This window comes from Musca vetustissima, unplaced genomic scaffold, assembly GCF_032173495.1.
Source record: "Musca vetustissima isolate MV318-11 ecotype Yass unplaced genomic scaffold, APGP_CSIRO_Mvet_v1 utg9415, whole genome shotgun sequence".
In the NCBI taxonomy this organism is placed as follows: Eukaryota; Metazoa; Arthropoda; class Insecta; order Diptera; family Muscidae; genus Musca; species Musca vetustissima.
This window is the reverse complement of record NW_026877414.1, coordinates 1-18,614: the sequence shown is the minus strand read 5'-3', so window position 1 is coordinate 18,614 and position 18,614 is coordinate 1. Positions and strand designations below refer to the sequence as shown.

Below are 18,614 nucleotides of genomic sequence, written 5' to 3'. Positions count from 1 at the left end.
TCATTTTTTGTTTTTTTTTTTACTTATTTAAATGTAATGAAAGTAATTTGTTGTTGTTTTGGATTTTTTTAAATTTAATTCTTCTTCTTTTTTTGGGTAAAACCCAGAGGGGGGTGAAACAGTTTTTTTGGGAGGAATAAAGTTTAGGAAAAACAGGTTTGTTTGTTTTAGTTTTCAAAAATTTGTAAGTTTTTAAAACTTTTCGTTTCAGTTTTTCTTGTTTGTTTGTTTTGTTTTTGTTGAATTGAATTAATTATTTATTTATTATTTATATAATAACAATAATTAAAATATCTAATCATTCAAAGAACATTATTTTTTATTTCATTTTCGTTTGTTTTTCATTTTTTTGTGAACAATTGTGTAGATGTGAAAGGTGTCTGAAAGAGGGTAGGGGGGTGTGGTGGTTGTTAGGGAGCTGAGGAACAAGACTAATAAATAGATTTAGTTCTCGATTTGTTTTTTGTTGTTACTCTCTTTGTTTGGTTTTAACGCTCTTTTAGAAATATATATATTTTTATTTAATGAAAGGATTTCCTTTTAACTTTTTTCTCTCAGATGAATAGTTGTTGTTGTTGATTGGTTGGTGGTTGTGGTGTTGTTGTTGTTGGTGAATTGGTGTTTCATTTTTTGTTTAACTATTTGCAAAAAAAATATTGAAATTTTTCTTTAAATTTAATTCACAACAGTGGCTAATGGAATTTGTCGCGCTCTTTTTGTCTCCTCCTCGTTGATTTTCTGTTCAATTAGATATTGAGCTTTAGCAATGGCACTCGGTTGACCAGTAATGGTTACAATACGATTTCTGGTGCCAGGTGCGAAAATGCCTTTCTTTGAAATTTGCACATTAGCACCCGAAATATGTTGAATTTCAACTAAACAACGACCGTTGGGACCTGATATATTGGATTTTGATTTGATTGATTTTTTGGAATTTTTTTTTGTTTGTATGAAATATAAAAAAAGAAATATTTTTCATTAATATATTATAAAGATTTATAGATAAAGATAAAATGGGATTAATTTGTTATATTATAGTTATATATATGGAATATTAAAAATTATATATTAAATAAAAGAAACAAATATTAGTACCAAAAAATATACACAAACAAATAATTAAAATGGGGAATGTGTGTTAAAATTGTTTTGTGTTTTTTTGTTGTGTTATAAAGGAAGAAAAAGACTAAAACTATAATTTTTTTAAAAACTAAATATTTTGAGGTATATAATTATTATTTATAAAATGCATATCAGCATTTTTTATGTGTGATTTTTTTCATTTAAAGTATTTTAACCAATTGCACTAGCAGCATGTCTTTATGGATCCTTTTTGCAGGACATAAAGACACTTTTTGTGTATATTAATAACGTAGGTATATATATAAACTAAAAATTAGTATGTATATATGTGTTTGTATGTAAACTTAAAAAAATAATTAAAACAACACCAAAAGTGCTTAAATAAAAGAACAAAAAATATGTCTACAAGAATTTGCACACTGCTGTAGTTGGCATTTCTTATGGAAGAGAGGGTTTTGGAATAAGTTGAATTATTTTTTATAAAAAAATTTGTTGTTATAGAATAGTAAACATTTTAATTTTTATATGTTTTAATTCAAAAGATAAGGACAATTAAAAAATAAAATAATGAAATATAATATTCAAACAAATATTTTTCTTTCAAAACTAAAAAAACTAATATTTTAAAACATAAAAATATATTTCAAATTAAATAAAAATTTGTCAAGGAAATATATATATATTTTTTTTAAATTATCAAATTTTTATTTTGTAGCTGTAGTTGGCATTTCATATGGAAGAGGATGTTTTGGAATAAATTGAATTATTTTTTATAAAAAAAAAATGATGTTATAGAATAGTAAGCATTTTAATATTTATATGATTTAAATCAAAAAATAAACACAATTAAAAAAAATTAATGAAATATAATATTCAAACAAATATTTTCCTTTCAAAACTAATATTTTAAACCATAAAAATGTATTTCAAATTAAATAAAAATTTGTCAAGGATATATATATTTTTATTTAAAAAAAAATTATCAAATTTTGATATACAAATTGTTTTATTCCATTTTGGAATAAAATAATTTATATATTTTAAAAATATTTTTTCATTAAATTTCATTAATTTTTTTTTTTAATTTAATAAACCGTTTATTTATATACCAAGAAAATATATAAAAATAAACATATTTTTTAATTAAATTGCATATTAAAAAATATATTGTTTAATTAAAAATATGTGGTATGCTTTGTGATATATCTTTATTTAGATTTTCTATTTAAAATGTATTCTTTTTATTTAAATCGTCATTTTTAATACAAAATATTATAAAAGGGAAACTAAACATGAATAAAAAAACAAACATTTTTTTATTTAAAAAAAAATATACATTTATTATTTTTATTTAATTTAACAAATTTTATTTTCAAATAGAATATATTACATAATCCTCTCACTTCTTCTTCAGAATAACGTGCCAATCTCCAACATGTGTGTGCAAATTTTTAACATGATGGATTTAATTTTTTCAAAAGTAGTGCTTAAAAGATGTAAGTGTGTGTGCGAAAAAAAAACAAAATTATGGAAAAGTAATGAATTAAAGCTGCGCCCTTGTTTCCCCTTACTATATGAATTAAACGTAAACATTTTCTGAAATGGAATTCTAGTATTACAAAAAAAAAATGTGGACCAGCCTTCCCCAAAATTCCCTGAAACTATATATTGAGGTGCATAAGGTCGAACCTAATAATGTAAAATGAAATCTTGATAAAGATATAATAAATTAAAACAATGTTTGCTGCTGTTTTGTGGAGGTGGGGTGTTCTATTTTACAAGTGTCGAGTGCGTGGATTCATGTATTTGTGCTGAAATATTTGTATTGGAAATAATAAAAAAATCACAGTTCTGTTTTTAAGTTAAATCGCTAATTATGTATGTATGCTGGTGTGGGCGTGGATGCAAAGTGGGAATAAATGTTTATAATTACAAAATTTGAGGAAATGTTTTTGAGAAAAAGATCGCAATGGAATATGTGATATTTACGTTGGGCGCCATTTGCTTTAAAAGGTTGACAAAATCCGAAATAAAAAATGCTGGAAATATTAGGAAAATATTATTTTATTGATTAGTTAGTAATAGAGTAATAAATAAAATTTTGAAGTTCATGATGGGCGCCAGTTGATCCAAAGATACTAACTATATTAAGACAAATTTGTTTTCCGTTGGGCGCCATTCGAGATAAAATACCCAGAAAAAAATAAGCATACCATAGGGCATTGCAATGGTCTTCCTTCAATCTCTGCAGGTTCTAATCAAACATTTTGGAATGGAATGTATTTGTGAAATTTAGGTTGGGCGCCAATTTTTTTGAAATGTATTAATTATGGGGGGCAAATATTCTTAATTCTTTTCGATACTAGATGAATAAATTTAATTCTGATCGCAAAATATGGCGAAAAGGAAACAACTAGTTTTAATTCCTCCCATATGGAATGTGAATAACACGTTGGGCGCCAATTGGTTTTTAATTTTATTGAAGCAATAAAGCAAACAAAATATTCCATGACATTCGAATTTAGAATATTCCAAATATTTATTTTTTACATTATGGAGGACAATTTAAAAGCAAATACTTCACAATTAAACATTTCTATATTAGCTTGTACGAGATTAGTGGAATGTATTTGTGAAATTTACGTTGGGCGCCAATTGTTTTGAATGTAATTACTGGGAGCAATTGTTCCCATTTTCCTTCGTTAGTAAATAAATGCATTACATTCGGACAGCAAAAGAAGATGAAAAAGAAACAAATAGTTTAAATTTTTCTTTATGTGGAATGTTAAGAACACGTTGGGCGCCAATTTGGGTTAAACTTTTATTGAAGTAAGGACTTTTTTATGATATTCGAATTTAGATGTATTGCTTAAAAAGGCACCATTTCCAGCATTTAAATGTCTTTAATATAATTTGTGAATTGTAAGTTGGGCGCCAATTTTAAAATATTCTTTAAATTTATAAAAAAAACCATTCAATGGTAAATTTATATTTATTTTATTAATAAGTCAATCTATTTATATTCTTAAAACCCAAAATCGATATATTTTATCCACTGAAATTTCTGTGTGTATCCTTCATTGGGCGCCAATTACAATATGTTATTCTTTGTATAGAATATGTTGTTTATCTTTTGATTTTGCATTTTGGGATCCATTAAATCGATTTGGAGGTTATGTAAATATGTCTTGAGCGCCAATTGGATTGCTATTTATAGAATTAATCATTTTATAGTCAACCTACTTCTATATGATTAAAAGAAGTCAATATATTTCGTTCATTGAAACTTGTAGGTGAATATTACATTGGGCGCCAATTTTTAAATATTATAAATATGGAGAATGGCGTTCTTTTTTTTTGGAACCATGCTCTTTATAAAATAACCATTCGTTTAGATATTTCAATTTATCTATTCAATTTCTGATATTTAAATGTGTTTGTGCAAACCACACTGTGTGAAGTTCACGTTGGGCGCCATAAATGCATTTTAACTAGGAAATGCAATACTGACTTTTGGTTGCACTTTTATTTCAAAAAGTGGGAAAATATAAAAAATTATATATATTTTTTTTTATTTCCTGCATTGAAGTTTATGTATACAATTCTGCATTGGGCGCCATTAAACTTTGCAGGGAAATATATTTAAATAAAGTTCATCATTCCATGACAGACCATTTTGATCATTGGAACTTTGCTTTTATACACATTTAATTTCATTTTTTGGATTCTGTGTGAGAATCCTATGTTCTGAACTTCACGTTGGGCGCCATTATTATTTTTTTTTTTTTTATATTGGAAATTTGAACAATTTATTTGTATGAAGTTTTTGATATGCGAACATTGATGTATCCTGCATTAAAATCGTTGTGTAAAATACTACGTTGGGCGCCATTTTTATTTTTATGAAAAGTATTTTTTTTTCTAAATGAAGGTTTTGAATTCTATGTCAGCCACTTAAATGCTTTTCGATTAACTTACTGTATTCGATTCTGTGTGAGAATCAATGCGGTAAAATTCACGTTGGGCGCCATAAATTAAATTTGTGTTTATTAGGATGGTTGATAAAAACGTTAGTAGAGCGTTTGATATGCGAATTTTGATTTTTGGAATGAACAAAAGTAAATTTCTGTGTGTATCCTTCATTGGGCGCCAATTACAATATGTTATTCTTTGTATAGAATATGTTGTTTATCTTTTGATTTTGCATTTTGGGATCCATTAAATCAATTTGGAGGTTATGTAAATATGTCTTGAGCGCCAATTGGATTGCTATTTATAGAATTAATCATTTTATAGTCAACCTACTTCTATATGATTAAAAGAAGTCAATATATTTCGTTCATTGAAACTTGTAGGTGAATTTTACATTGGGCGCCAATTTTTAAATATTATAAATATGGAGAATGGCGTTCTTTTTTTTTGGAACCATGCTCTTTATAAAATAACCATTCGTTTAGATATTTCAATTTATCTATTCAATTTCTGACATTTAAATGTGTTTGTGCAAACCACACTGTGTGAAGTTCACGTTGGGCGCCATAAATGCATTTTAACTAGGAAATGCAATACTGACTTTTGGTTGCACTTTTATTTCAAAAAGTGGGAAAATATAAAAAATTATATATATTTTTTTTTATTTCCTGCATTGAAGTTTATGTATACAATTCTGCGTTGGGCCCATTAAACTTTGCAGGGAAATATATTTAAATAAAGTTCATCATTCCATGACAGACCATTTTGATCATTGGAACTTTGCTTTTATACACATTTAATTTCATTTTTTGGATTCTGTGTGAGAATCCTATGTTCTGAACTTCACGTTGTGCGCCATTATTATTTTTTTTTTATATTGGAAATTTGAACAATTTATTTGTATGAAGTTTTTGATATGCGAACATTGATGTATCCTGCATTAAAATCGTTGTGTAAAATACTACGTTGGGCGCCATTTTTATTTTTATGAAAAGTATTTTTTTTTCTAAATGAAGGTTTTGAATTCTATGCCAGTCACTTAAATGCTTTTCGATTAACTTACTGTATTCGATTCTGTGTGAGAATCAATGCGGTAAAATTCACGTTGGGCGCCATAAATTAAATTTGTGTTTATTAGGATGGTTGATAAAAACGTTAGTAGAGCGTTTGATATGCGAATTTTGATTTTTGGAATGAGCAAAAGTATAATAAACCGTTTCCCTTATTTATTTCCTGCATTGAAATCATTGTGTAAAATTATACGTTGGGCGCCATTTATTTTATTTTTGAAAACAAATTTAAATGAATGCTTTTTTCTTACAATTTGGGAAGACTGGGTCCTTTAATATTAACAAAAAAAATTCGAATTGTGATTTAGAGATTTGTAGGGTGTGCTCGTATGTATGTGTGTACAGGGGAAACAATGTGGGTGTACGTGGAAAATATTATTGTATGAGAAAAGGCGGCAAGAAATTGACTAGATTTACAACAACAATAAAAGAATGCAGATAAAAAAACAATATTTTGAAAGCCACTATTACTGGTGATTAATGTTTGAGACACAAAATTATATATCCACAAATAAAAATATGCATTATTATGGAATATGAAATGGTTATAACAAAAAAAGAACCTAAGTAAAGAATCATTTGATTAAGCACTACCCATGGCCATGACCAAGGCCAGGGCCCGTATTTTGTCTGTATATTTTGTAAACCTAAAATTAAAACTAAATATGCAAACTGGCATTGTAATGATAGAATCTTTTTAAATCCATAGTTGTTTTTTTTAATTATTTTATATTTTGTCTTTTGAAAAAAATTAGGTTATTTACTGTGAATAATGGAAAAATTTTGAAAAAATATATATGATAATAACTGAAATAACTATATACAATATGAATGTATAACTAATAATAATAAGTAAAATAAGAAAAATATTTATATATGTGTTTGTGTGTATATATGGGTGGGTTTGGTGGGGAAAAGACCGAAAAATATATATTTATGTATATATGCATAAGGAATGTTTTGTGAAGTATGGTTGTGGTTGTTGTAGTTTTCCTTGTAAAAATATTTATAGGAGGCACTTTTTATAGGCACTTTAAATGGAATTTTTTTTTTAAAAAATAATTATATATGAAATATTATATATAAAGAAGGAATGTTTACACTTACAGCAACAAAATCATAAAGAACATATAAGTATTTTTTTTATATAAAACTCAATTAATAATAAAAACAATTGTTAAAGAAAATTAATAGAAATTAAAACAAATATTTTTTTTCTGTATAAATGTAACCAATTAAATGTTATACAAAACTAAGCTAAGTGGTGTTTTTTAAAAAGGGGTTTAATTATTAAAACAAAAAAATAATAAAAAAGAAACAACAAAACATCGATTTTTATTAAGGTACAATAATTATTTTTTTAAGTTTAATTTTTTTTTTTAAATTTCATTTTATCTAATTTTTATTATTTTTAAAATTTTTATTTTTTTTTAAATTTATTTTTTTAATGCTTTGTTGTTTCTTTTTTTTCATAAGGCATTTGGAAGAACAAACAAAAGTGGAAAGGGGGCGTTTTAAACAACAAACAAATTTTTTAAAGAAAAATTATAGCGTTTTTTGTGCTTTTGTTTTAGGATATTGCAACTTGTTTTTTTGTTTTTAGTAAGGATAATAAAAACGTGGCCCACCTAAAATAGCACCAACAATCACTTCCGGTATCTCCACATTCTTCGTATCCTTGGCACTCAAATCACCCGGTGTTGGACTCTTGCTAATACCGCTCAAGGCATGCGCCCCAGTTGCCGCATTCAATGTGGGCGCTGTGGTCACTGTACCAGTGGCTGCGGTCAGCCCAAAGCTATTATTGTTCAACGATACCGGTGTGGCAGCCTGACCAGCATTTGAATTTAAATGACGGAATGGATCAAATTGCGCAGCGGCAGCATCCAATTGCTGTTGTGTGGGTCGATTGGCAGCAGCAGCCGCCACAGCTGCACTATATTGCTCTAAATTGACTTGACCGACGGCACCGAATACATTACCCGCAGTAGCGGCTGTGGCAGCTGCAGCGGTCTGTTGATCCAACGCTGAGACACCCAAATAGCTACCGAGTGTTGTGTGGGCACCATTGGTATGTTGGAGGCCGACACCCATGCCAAGAACGCCATATTTGGCGAGAACGCCCAAGGCAGCACACACCTCTGTGGTGGCAGTTTCCGAATAGCCGGAACTGCGTAAAGCGACCTGCGAAAAAAAGAGAGTTGGAGAATTAAATAAAAATTCAAGGGAAAATAAAAATTAAACAAGTAAACTAGTATCAGCCTGTGTAGCGGAGAGGCACCAAAAGAGTTTTCCATACAGACCCCCTCTTCGAATTAAAAATAGGTTGCTAAAATCGTTTCAAATTAAATTTACAGGTTTATAAAAGTTTGACCCTATGTAGGGGAGATACCAGAAGGAGTTGTCCAATATTCCCCATCTCCGAACCAGAAGAGTTTTCCATACAGACCCCCTCTTCGAATTTAAAATAGGTTGCTAAAATCGCTTCATATTAAATTTACAGATTTATAAAATGTTGACCCATTGTAGGAGAGATACCAGAAGGAATTGTCCATTATTCCCCATCTCTGAACATGATTTAAGTTTGGAAGAATCATTACAATGTGCAAAGTTTGGAGAAAATCGGTTGGCTAAAACGGATTTTCTCCAAAGAAATATAGGATATAAAAACCGAATCTTTATAAACCTCACCTTAAACCTCATTTTAAAATCTGCTATACGAAAAAAAAGTTATGGCGAAAAAAAGGTATGCAATTTGCATTAAACCGTCGTCAGCGCCATCTATTGATGCCAATGATTCAAATCATGCAAACAGCTGGGAATTTTATACATTAATTCTCAATAAAGTATATAATTGTACCTTTCATATGACACCACTTTCATTTTAATATCAGCACTACGAAAAAGGTTATGGCAAAAAGAAATAAGGTATGCAATTTGCATAAACCCGCCATCGTCAGCGCCATCTTTCGATGGGCATAATTCAAATCATGCAAATAGCTTTTAATTTTGTGTATACAATTGTATACAAGTATACAATTGTACTTTTCATATGACACCATTTTCATTTTAAAATCTGCTATACGAAAAAAAGTTGTGGCGGAAAGAAATAAGGTATGCAATTTGAATAAACCCGTCGTCAGAGCTATCTATCGTTGGGCATAATTCATACGAATAGCTTGGAATTTTATAGATTAATTCTCAATAAAGTATACAATTGTACCATTCATATGACTCTATTTTCATTTTAATATCAGCAATACGAAAAAAGTTATGGCAAAAAGAAATGAGGTACGCAAACCCCCGACGTCAGCGTCATCTATCGATGGGCATAATTCAAATCGTGCAAATAGCTTGGAATTTTATACATTAATTCTCAATAAAGTATACAATTGTAGCTTTCATATGGCACCATTTTCATTTTAATATCTGCTATACGAAAAAAGTTATAGCAAAAAGAAATGAGGTCGCATCATCAGCGCCATCTATGTCTCATGATTCAAATCTGACACTCCAGCTCTCAAAGCGTATAACTTTTGAACGGATAGTCGCATCTCTACGAAATTGGTGTCAAATGAAAGCGTAAATAGTTTACTTTACTATGACCAATGATATTTAACATAACCCTCTTGAAGAGCCGGAAGAGAGGAGAGGCTGACAATATGATAGAGGAGGTGAGTGAGTGAGTGAGTAAAAATATCGGTTTGACGATATCTAGGAATACCAGCAATACGAAGTAGCTGGTGTCTGGGGCACAAAGGCGGAAGTTGACCAGAATGAACCGGATGAACAAACAGTGCGAGAAGCAGACGGAGGCTCAAAATAATAGGTCTGAATTTCCCTCCACTGCTGCAGCGAGGAGGATAAGGTCCCCGAAACAGCAGATGAGTGTCGAATCCGCTAAAAAGAAAATCAGATTACGGTCAGCCAACGTCAAACGATACTGTCAGACGACTCTGATATCAGCTCTGAGTCGGAATCTTCCGCAAAGACTGGGAATGTCCAAAGGACCAACCGGTATCTGTGAAAGAGGAAAGCAATAAATGGTAAGGAGCCGTCGTCTTATGGCACGGTTGCCGGGAAGCGCTATAGTAACGAGCTCTTCTATGCAGTGATCGATGGAAATTGTGCGTCCGGACAACAACAGATGTTAAGGAGCCGCCGTCTTATGCCACGGTTGCCAAAAAGCGCTATCGAGACGTTCTCTGCTATGCAGTGATCGATGGAAATAGTGAGTCCGGTCAACTGAAAAAGGTGACCCATAAGGAGACAATGAATCGTGGAGCACCTTATTCATGAAGAGTTCTCCATTGATCTAGATAGCTGGGACTATCTAATGCTAGAATTTGAATCAACAAAGAGCATAAAAGCCCTGAGGAAGTTAGTTGCAAGTATTGGACCGATGGATGGGGCAGCCAGAAAAAGGCTGGTGAGGAAAAGAGACATTTCTCAATTACAAAAGGCTACAGTTTTCGATTCCACTACGGAACACATGCTCGACGCCTTCGGTCTGCAGAAAAAGACACTCCTGGTGAAGAAGTGAAAAGTCTTACACAGGGAGGAGAACGAGGAAGGTGAATATTCTTGTGGTAGGTTTGGACAGGTCTTTAATGGCAAGTCTCGCTAGGACTAAGGGCAACGTGCACTGCGTGTTCAACGGTGTATACTTTAAAATCGCAAAGGCAAGGATTGAAGAAGGTGAAGCCATTGTTAACAGAAGTAGGGAAGAGCTATTAGATATAACAATATTTTCAGCGAACATAATAGATGAGGTCCAGAAATGGAGAGTCTTAGAAGAGTACTCCTTCTCTGATTTTAGATTAAATTTAAAATCCTTCGGTCATCGCCGAAACCCATATACTTCAGAAACCAGTCCAAAACTAACGAGATAAAGTTCGGGATACTAGTCAAAAAGAGGTTAGGGTAACCCAATTGCGAATGCCTAGTCACGAATGACATAGACAGAAACGCCAACAACTTAACGAAAATAATTGTAAAGTCTTTCGAGGAAAGTTTTCCTCTTCGAGAAAGGAAATCTGCTTTTGAAAACCCCTGGATGACAGGGGAGATACGAAATAAAGGAAAATAAGTCCAAAGGCATTACAACAAGTGCCCAGGAAAATTCCACAGTATTCTGGGACAACATCCACGATAAACGGAAAGAATACAACAACAAAAATGACTGGAGCAGCTCCTGAACGATGTTCTGTGAACATGTAAGACAATTATAGTCGATCCTTACACCCTCTTTCGGTAAATTTAATCAATCAAAATACCAAAATTCGGCTGAGGTTGTCAAAAAGTAGGGCAATATCTATCCCAAAAATTAAATAAATCCGAATAAGAGGATTTTATATCAAAAAGTAGGCGTATTCTAATTCAATTCCCGCCAACGCCAATTCAAATACAAAAAACGCGGATAACTACCTTTTCTAATATACCAGTTCCTTTTTCTATTGTTTCCCCCATTAAAAAAATATCCCCCCTCGTTTTTCCCCCAACTCACCTTAATATGTTCCAACAATTGTGTGGCTAAAGCTAGATTTGGTGCCGGATTTGGTGAACTCAAATTCAATGACAAATTAATGCCAGTACCGTTGACTAGAAGACCTGCAGCTGTGCCAGCACCCCCGATTGTTGTGCCCAATGTCGAATTCAACGATGCTGTACTCGAATTGATGGCATTTTGATTTGTTGCATATGGCGAACCGGTTGGATTGAAATTGGCCACGGGGCCATTAATATCAGCATACGAGACATTTAAACATGTGCCGGACTGTGGGTCTTCGACGATTTTCGATAGAATCATTTTGCAGGCATTCTTATTGTTCTCCTTATCGCCGATAATTGTGATGCAACGTTCTTGCAATGATATATCTTTGGGTTTCTGTGAGATTTGCACATATGAACCGCTCTCCTCTTTCACCTGCTTAATATAAGCACCACCCTTGCCGATAATCATACCGGCCGTGGAATTGGGCACCAAAATTTTCACTTGCTTATCACGTTCCTGACTCTGTTTACTTTCGGCATCGAGGATTTTCGAGGTTAAGTCGGGTTTTTCGCGTATCTTGTCCATGACAAAGTCCAAGACGGCCATGATGCCGTCAACGGTGCCGGTAATAAGGCAGACACGTTCGGTTGTACCTGAGAAAAGAAAACAGACGTAAATTTATGGGTAAATTTTAGTGATGGTGGGAAACTCACCTGGGTAGAAATCGTGCGATTTGGACATTTTAACACGAGCACCTGTGTCCTTTTGCAACGAGGCAATTGTTTCGCCACCCTTGCCGATAATGGCCCCGGAGGCCACGGCTGGTACTAAAATCTTCATGTGGTAGGTTGAGTCCCCTGCAAGATAAGAAATTTTCGTAAAGGATATAATTAGTAAAATAATGATGCCATTTTATTTCAAACACATTTATAAGGAAATGTTTTGGATTTTAAATTTCGCTTGTTGTTGTTTTTTTGGAAAAAGGTTAAAAATTAAAAATAATAACAGTTTGTCGACTTCTCGCAGTTTAGTTGAGAAATATTATTTACTCTCTCTCTCTCTCGCGCGCAATCTCTCGCTTGATGAACATGAATTGTGAAAATGAGCAAATGAGTTTAACAGCATTTTTGTGGTTTTGTTATGGAATGAAACATGCTTCTAAGTGAATTGAATTTTCTAATTTTTGTTTCTAGCCCAAAAATAAATGCTGTGCTAAATATAAAATTATATGTAATTATTTTCGTATAACCTTAAAAAGCACTTCGAAATTCTATTTTCGTTTTTGAAATGCAAAGGAAATTAAATGTAATTGCATGTCCTTTTTTGTGCGAGAAATTAAAGGATATTCTTTTTATCTGACCCTCTCCCTCTTCTCTTTTTTTAAAAAGATAATTCATATAAGAAAGATAATTATTTGGTGCGCCATCTATCGTTTGTAAGAATAACTATCATATCACAAAAATCCCATCTAGCTAAGATAAGATCCTTAATTATCTGCTGAAAATACAGGGTAACATTCATATAATTAAATTTATACACAGTGACTACAGAGTAATATAAATATTGAGAAATGAAACATTAAGAACTGAAACATGTAAATTTCAATAGAATAATTCAATCAAAATAAAAAGAGAAACACATGCTAACGATTCAGACTTGGACTTGTATGATGCGATGCAAAATAATTTGCAATATCTGAAACCCTGGTCCAATACCAAAAAATGTTTCAGAGGATATATTTATTATATAGCTAGTAGATATATATTCTTTGGATTCCATTCGTCAAGACCTGATTATGGACAACATATATCGAACATTTTTCGTAAAGTTATGAGCTTTTCAATGTAGAGAAGAGGCCAAAAAAGTGTACGGTACTAATTTGTGTACACAGTTCAAATTATTTAAATCGCTTCGTCCTCGAATCGTACGAATTCTTTCATCAGAAAAATTTTTGATTCTTGTAAAAAAGAATATAGAGAATAATTTAAAATGATTTTCCGTTGATTTAGGATCAGGGTTTCATGCTATTGGACTTTTATTTTTTCGGGAAGAATGTACTGTATCTCCCGAATGCAAGAATGTAGCGATGTCAAACTTTGTTCACATCCTATTTAGGATAGTTGCATTAAATCTATGAACAGAAAATTGTTCTATGGTTATGAAAAACAAATTCGAGGCACAAAGGGTTAATGAATTATTTAGAAAATAACCTAATAAAACATGTTTTTCAATTTTTTATTAATGTTTAAGATGCAAATATAATTTATTTCCTATTTAATTTAGAGCAAAGTTTAACACAAACTCAAAATAGTTAAAAATAATTTGAAACCAAATTTATGGTCTGTTCCCGTACTGCAAGAATCTACTAGATTTTACTATTTTCTTCGATAACATAAAGGAAATTTCGTTATAGTAGTAAAAAGTAGTAGATTCTTGCAGTACGGGAACAGAACAATAATTGAAAAGGAAATTCAGAGAGATCCAACACTTTTAAAATTATGAGGTGCGTTTTGCTATTGATAAAGTATCATATTGGTCACTGACTTTACATAGGTAAATCTTATTGCAAATTGCAATATTTACCGTATCTCAAGAACCAGTTGTAATAAACATAAAAATTCCAGGCGGAATGTTAATTTGATCTAAAGCTTTTATTTATTGTTTTAAGGTCAGAAAACTCATATTTCAGCATAATCTATATATAATAAGCTCAGATTCAAAATATATGAATGCTCAAGTCTCAAGGAAAATCGGTAAAGAAGTTTATTCATATTTATATATAGGCTGCTTTTGTGTAGGTTTCTCGATTCCGATTAAAGACTTAGCAAGTCATTTAGAAATTTAAAATTTATTTGGTTTCCTGTTTAATTAAATGTTAAAAAGAACTTTGAATTTATCTGTGACATGAAATATATTGTTAGAAACTGTAATCAGAAGAAAATTTACTAATTTTACGATTAGAAATATGGAGCTTCTCTAAGAATGGAGTTCGAAAAGCTTCCGTGGTTCAATCATTACTTATGGTTTTTTGAGCAATGTCAATTTGTACATATGTGTTAGAAAATAGTTCTATATAATCGAATAAATCAATTCGAATAGCTAAAAATTGTCTCCAATATGAAAATCATTCCCAAATAATAATTTTGAAGAACCTGGTGGATATTGATTATTATGTTTTTCTTTTGAAGACAAAAACATTTATCATGTAAAAGTATAAAGAATCCTTCCGGAATATAAATGCTATTTTGTAAACTTTTTACGAATTTAATTAAATTTTTTTCTGTACATATATACTAAGAATTTCCGTATTCAAATCAGGTGGATTAATTTTATTTTATTATGAGCATAGTAAACAAATTTTTCTCAAAAGCCCATGTATCTTGATTATGTATGAAACTCATCGAGGAACAGTATTAGAAAAGTCAGGACCATGAAGACGATATACAAATTATATGAAGAAATCTTTGAATAAAAAAAATCGACAGATTATCTGTGGAATAGCGTTCGAAGAAAAATATTGCCTCCCCATTGAAGGTTGCAGGTAACAACCTGACCTCAACAACTTCCAAATGTATGCATTTGTAAAACCTATGATTTCCATTGGCGTTTACCGTCCACTCTCAGAACTCAATTTTTTCAATATCCTGTAGATTGATAATCATTTTTTATAATTAGGTCTGACGTGGGTTTTAATAAATATATTTTTTCGCTGATCACAAATTTGCGCTTTAGATAAGTCTATATTTTGGATTAATATTGAAGGTAATTCAATTTGTTTGCCATAAATCGGCTTGCTTCTGGAAATAATATTTGACTTTTTTATGTAACCATTTTCTATAGGATATTTTTCTAAAAGACCCAAATAGCTATTTCCCATTTATATACAGAAAAATATATCATGTATTGTCATCTCTTATTTTGCAGATGAAGTTGAAGACAACATTTTTTATCTCATGTAGTTGGTGTATGTCTAGTCTAGTATCTCCGATAAATGATAGATGGCGCCTTCGTACCAAATATACTGTACACACGTAAAAATGGAGAACAGTACATTAGAACATTTATTTGTAGTATATCTTTTAGGACCTACATGTTAAAAATCTTCAAAAAATCCTACCCTCTAAAAAAATAATTATTTGCATTAATAAGTAATAAAAAGGCAAAGAAAATTTAAAGCATTTAGTAAAGACAACAAAAAATTTAAACATCAAACAGTTAAAAAAAATTGAACCGAAAATATATGTGAAAATGTTGTTAAAAAAGGATTAGGGATGCTAAATGGAAATAAATGCGATTTCTAAATTCATTTGGTATAGAAGTATGATATTTGAGGAGTCTAGCTCAACAAAGCATAAACTAGTATTTAAAGAAGTGTAGCCATTTTTATCGATCCTCGAAATGGATTGTAATAAATTTATTTATATATATAAATATATATATTTTTTTATTAAAAGACTTGAAAATAGTTGAAAAATATTTTTTTGGATTTATGTATACACCACCCATATTTCAGTACCTATACCAAATGAATTCTAATCGCATTGAGTTCAAATTTATTGTGGCTGATCTTCGAAGAGACTTTTATATAAAATTCATAGTAAATATTGTATATTTTATTTTTATAATATTTTACAAAATTTTAGTAAATCTGTTTTCGGTTTATTTGTTTAAAAGTCTCTTTGAAAACCACACACACAAACATATATATTTGGAAAATTTGTACTTTTATTAAGGCATCGTTTTTTTTCAAATTTTGTTATCACAAACTTTATGACTTCCTAAATCACACTTTAATAAAAGTCGAATATTCTCCAAATAAATAAACATATACAAAAATTATTTAATGTTGTTGTTTGTTTAATGATTATACAATGACATTTAATGAAACAATGATGAAAGCTTACCATCATGAAAATGATTGTTATTATTTTCAATTTCAACCTCTAATCCAGAACAAACAGACTCACCTAGAAATAGAACAAATATAGAGAACAGACAGACGGACAGACAGGAGGGAGACGTGACGTGACGCACACACACACAACCACCCGCAAATAACGGCAGCATAGATAGACCAAACAAAATTTTTTTCAGAAATGGATTTGGTTTTTTTTTTGTAAAATTTTGAAATAATGTGGTTTTTTTGGATGTAAGGTAAACAAAACGTAATGCCACGTTTGATGGGTGAGCGAGCGAGCAAGTGATGGGCGATGCATGGGTTGATGGACGCAGACGGATGGATGGAGATGGGAGAAAGAAAAAAAGAAGAAGAGAGAACAAAGAAATATATCAATTAGTTTATTTGTTGCAATGATATATATGTACATATTTTTTAAATATTTTTAAAATAAATACATACAAATAGTTTTTTTTAATTTAAAAATATTTTATAAAAATTGGAAAAAACGGAAAATATATAAGCAACTTAATTGACATTGTTTTGGAATTGTTTTAATAACATTTTATAAAAAATGAAAAAAAAACGGAAAATATATAAGCAAAACAAATATACTTTGAATATTTTTGGATTATTTTTTTATAAAAATAAATTAAAATTGTAATAGTGTAATTTATATTTTTGGATATATAAGGTATAAATAAAAAATAAAAGCTCTCTTATTATATGCAAATATAATTTTTTTAAATAAATAATTTAATTTTTATATAATTTTTTTTTATTTAATTATAATAATTTCAAAATGTACATATATTTTTAATTTTATTATTTTTTTTAATATAAAAAATATAAAATATTAATTTATTTTATATTTGTTTAATTATGATATATTTTTAATTTTTTATATATTTATTTAAACATTGTTAACTTTATTTTTAATATTTTATATTTTTTATTATTTAAAAATACAAATAATTAAAAATATAAAATATTAAAAATGTTTAATTTTTATAATTAATTTTTAATTTTATAATTTATTTTTAATATTTATTAATTATTTTTCCCTGCATTTCGCTAGATATCATCCTTATATTTTTTAATTTTTATATATATTTAAATTTTTGATTTTTTTAAAATTTTTTATTTTTAATTTTTTTTTTTGTATTTTTGTTTTTAATTTTATAATTTATTTTTAATAATTATTAATTGTTTTTTTCCACACAAATATTATTTTTGTAAATAAATAATTTAATTTTATATACATATATTTTTTTTTATTTAATTATAATAATTTCAAAATATACATATATTTTTAATTTTATTATTTTTTTAATATAAAAATTATAAAATATTAATTTATTTTATTTTTTTTAATTATGATATATATTTTTTTAATTTTTTATATATTTAATTTTTTATATATTTATTTAAACATTGTTAACTTTATTTTTAATATTTTATATTTTTAATTATTTAAAAATACAAATAATTAAAAATATAAAATATTAAAAATTTTTAATTTGTATAATTAATTTTTAATTTTATAATTTATTTTTAATATTTATTAATTGTTTTTCCCTGCATTTCGCTAGATATCATCGTTATATTTTTTAATTTTTATATATATTTATATTATTTTTTTAAATAAATAATTTAATTTTTTTATATATATTTTTTATTTAATTATAATAATTTCAAAATATAAATATATTTTTAATTCTATTATTTTTTTAATATAAAAAAATATAAAATATTAATTTATTTTATATTTTTTTAATTAAGATATTTTTTTATTTTTTTTTTATATTTAAATTTAAACATTGTTAACTTTATTTTTAATATTTTATATTTTTAATTTTTTGTATTTTTTTATCTTTAATTTTATAATTTATTTTTAGTATTTATTAATTGTATTTCCCTGTATTTCGCTACATATCATCTTTATATTTTTTTAATTTTTATATATATTTAAATTTTTAAATTTTATTTTTTTTTAATATTTTTTTATTTTTTTATTTTTAATTTTTTTATATTTTTGTTTATAATTTTATAATTTATTTTTAATATTTATTAATTGTTATATTCCCCGTTTTTTTTT

General features: G+C 28.7%; 1 protein-coding gene across 1 annotated transcript; it reads right to left on the bottom strand.

Annotated features, from left to right (window-relative positions):
• Window positions 1-662: 662 nt before the first annotated feature.
• On the bottom strand, window positions 663-16,686 carry LOC133321997 (RNA-binding protein Pasilla-like). The gene is made up of 5 exons (XM_061531063.1): window positions 16,524-16,686; window positions 12,333-12,476; window positions 11,632-12,272; window positions 7,754-8,309; window positions 663-896 (listed from the first exon to the last, which is right to left on the bottom strand). The coding sequence occupies exons 1-5, from the start codon at window positions 16,684-16,686 to the stop codon at window positions 676-678; spliced, it is 1,725 nt and encodes a 574-aa protein (XP_061387047.1). The 3' UTR covers window positions 663-675.
• Between the last annotated feature and the right edge of the window lie 1,928 nt (window positions 16,687-18,614).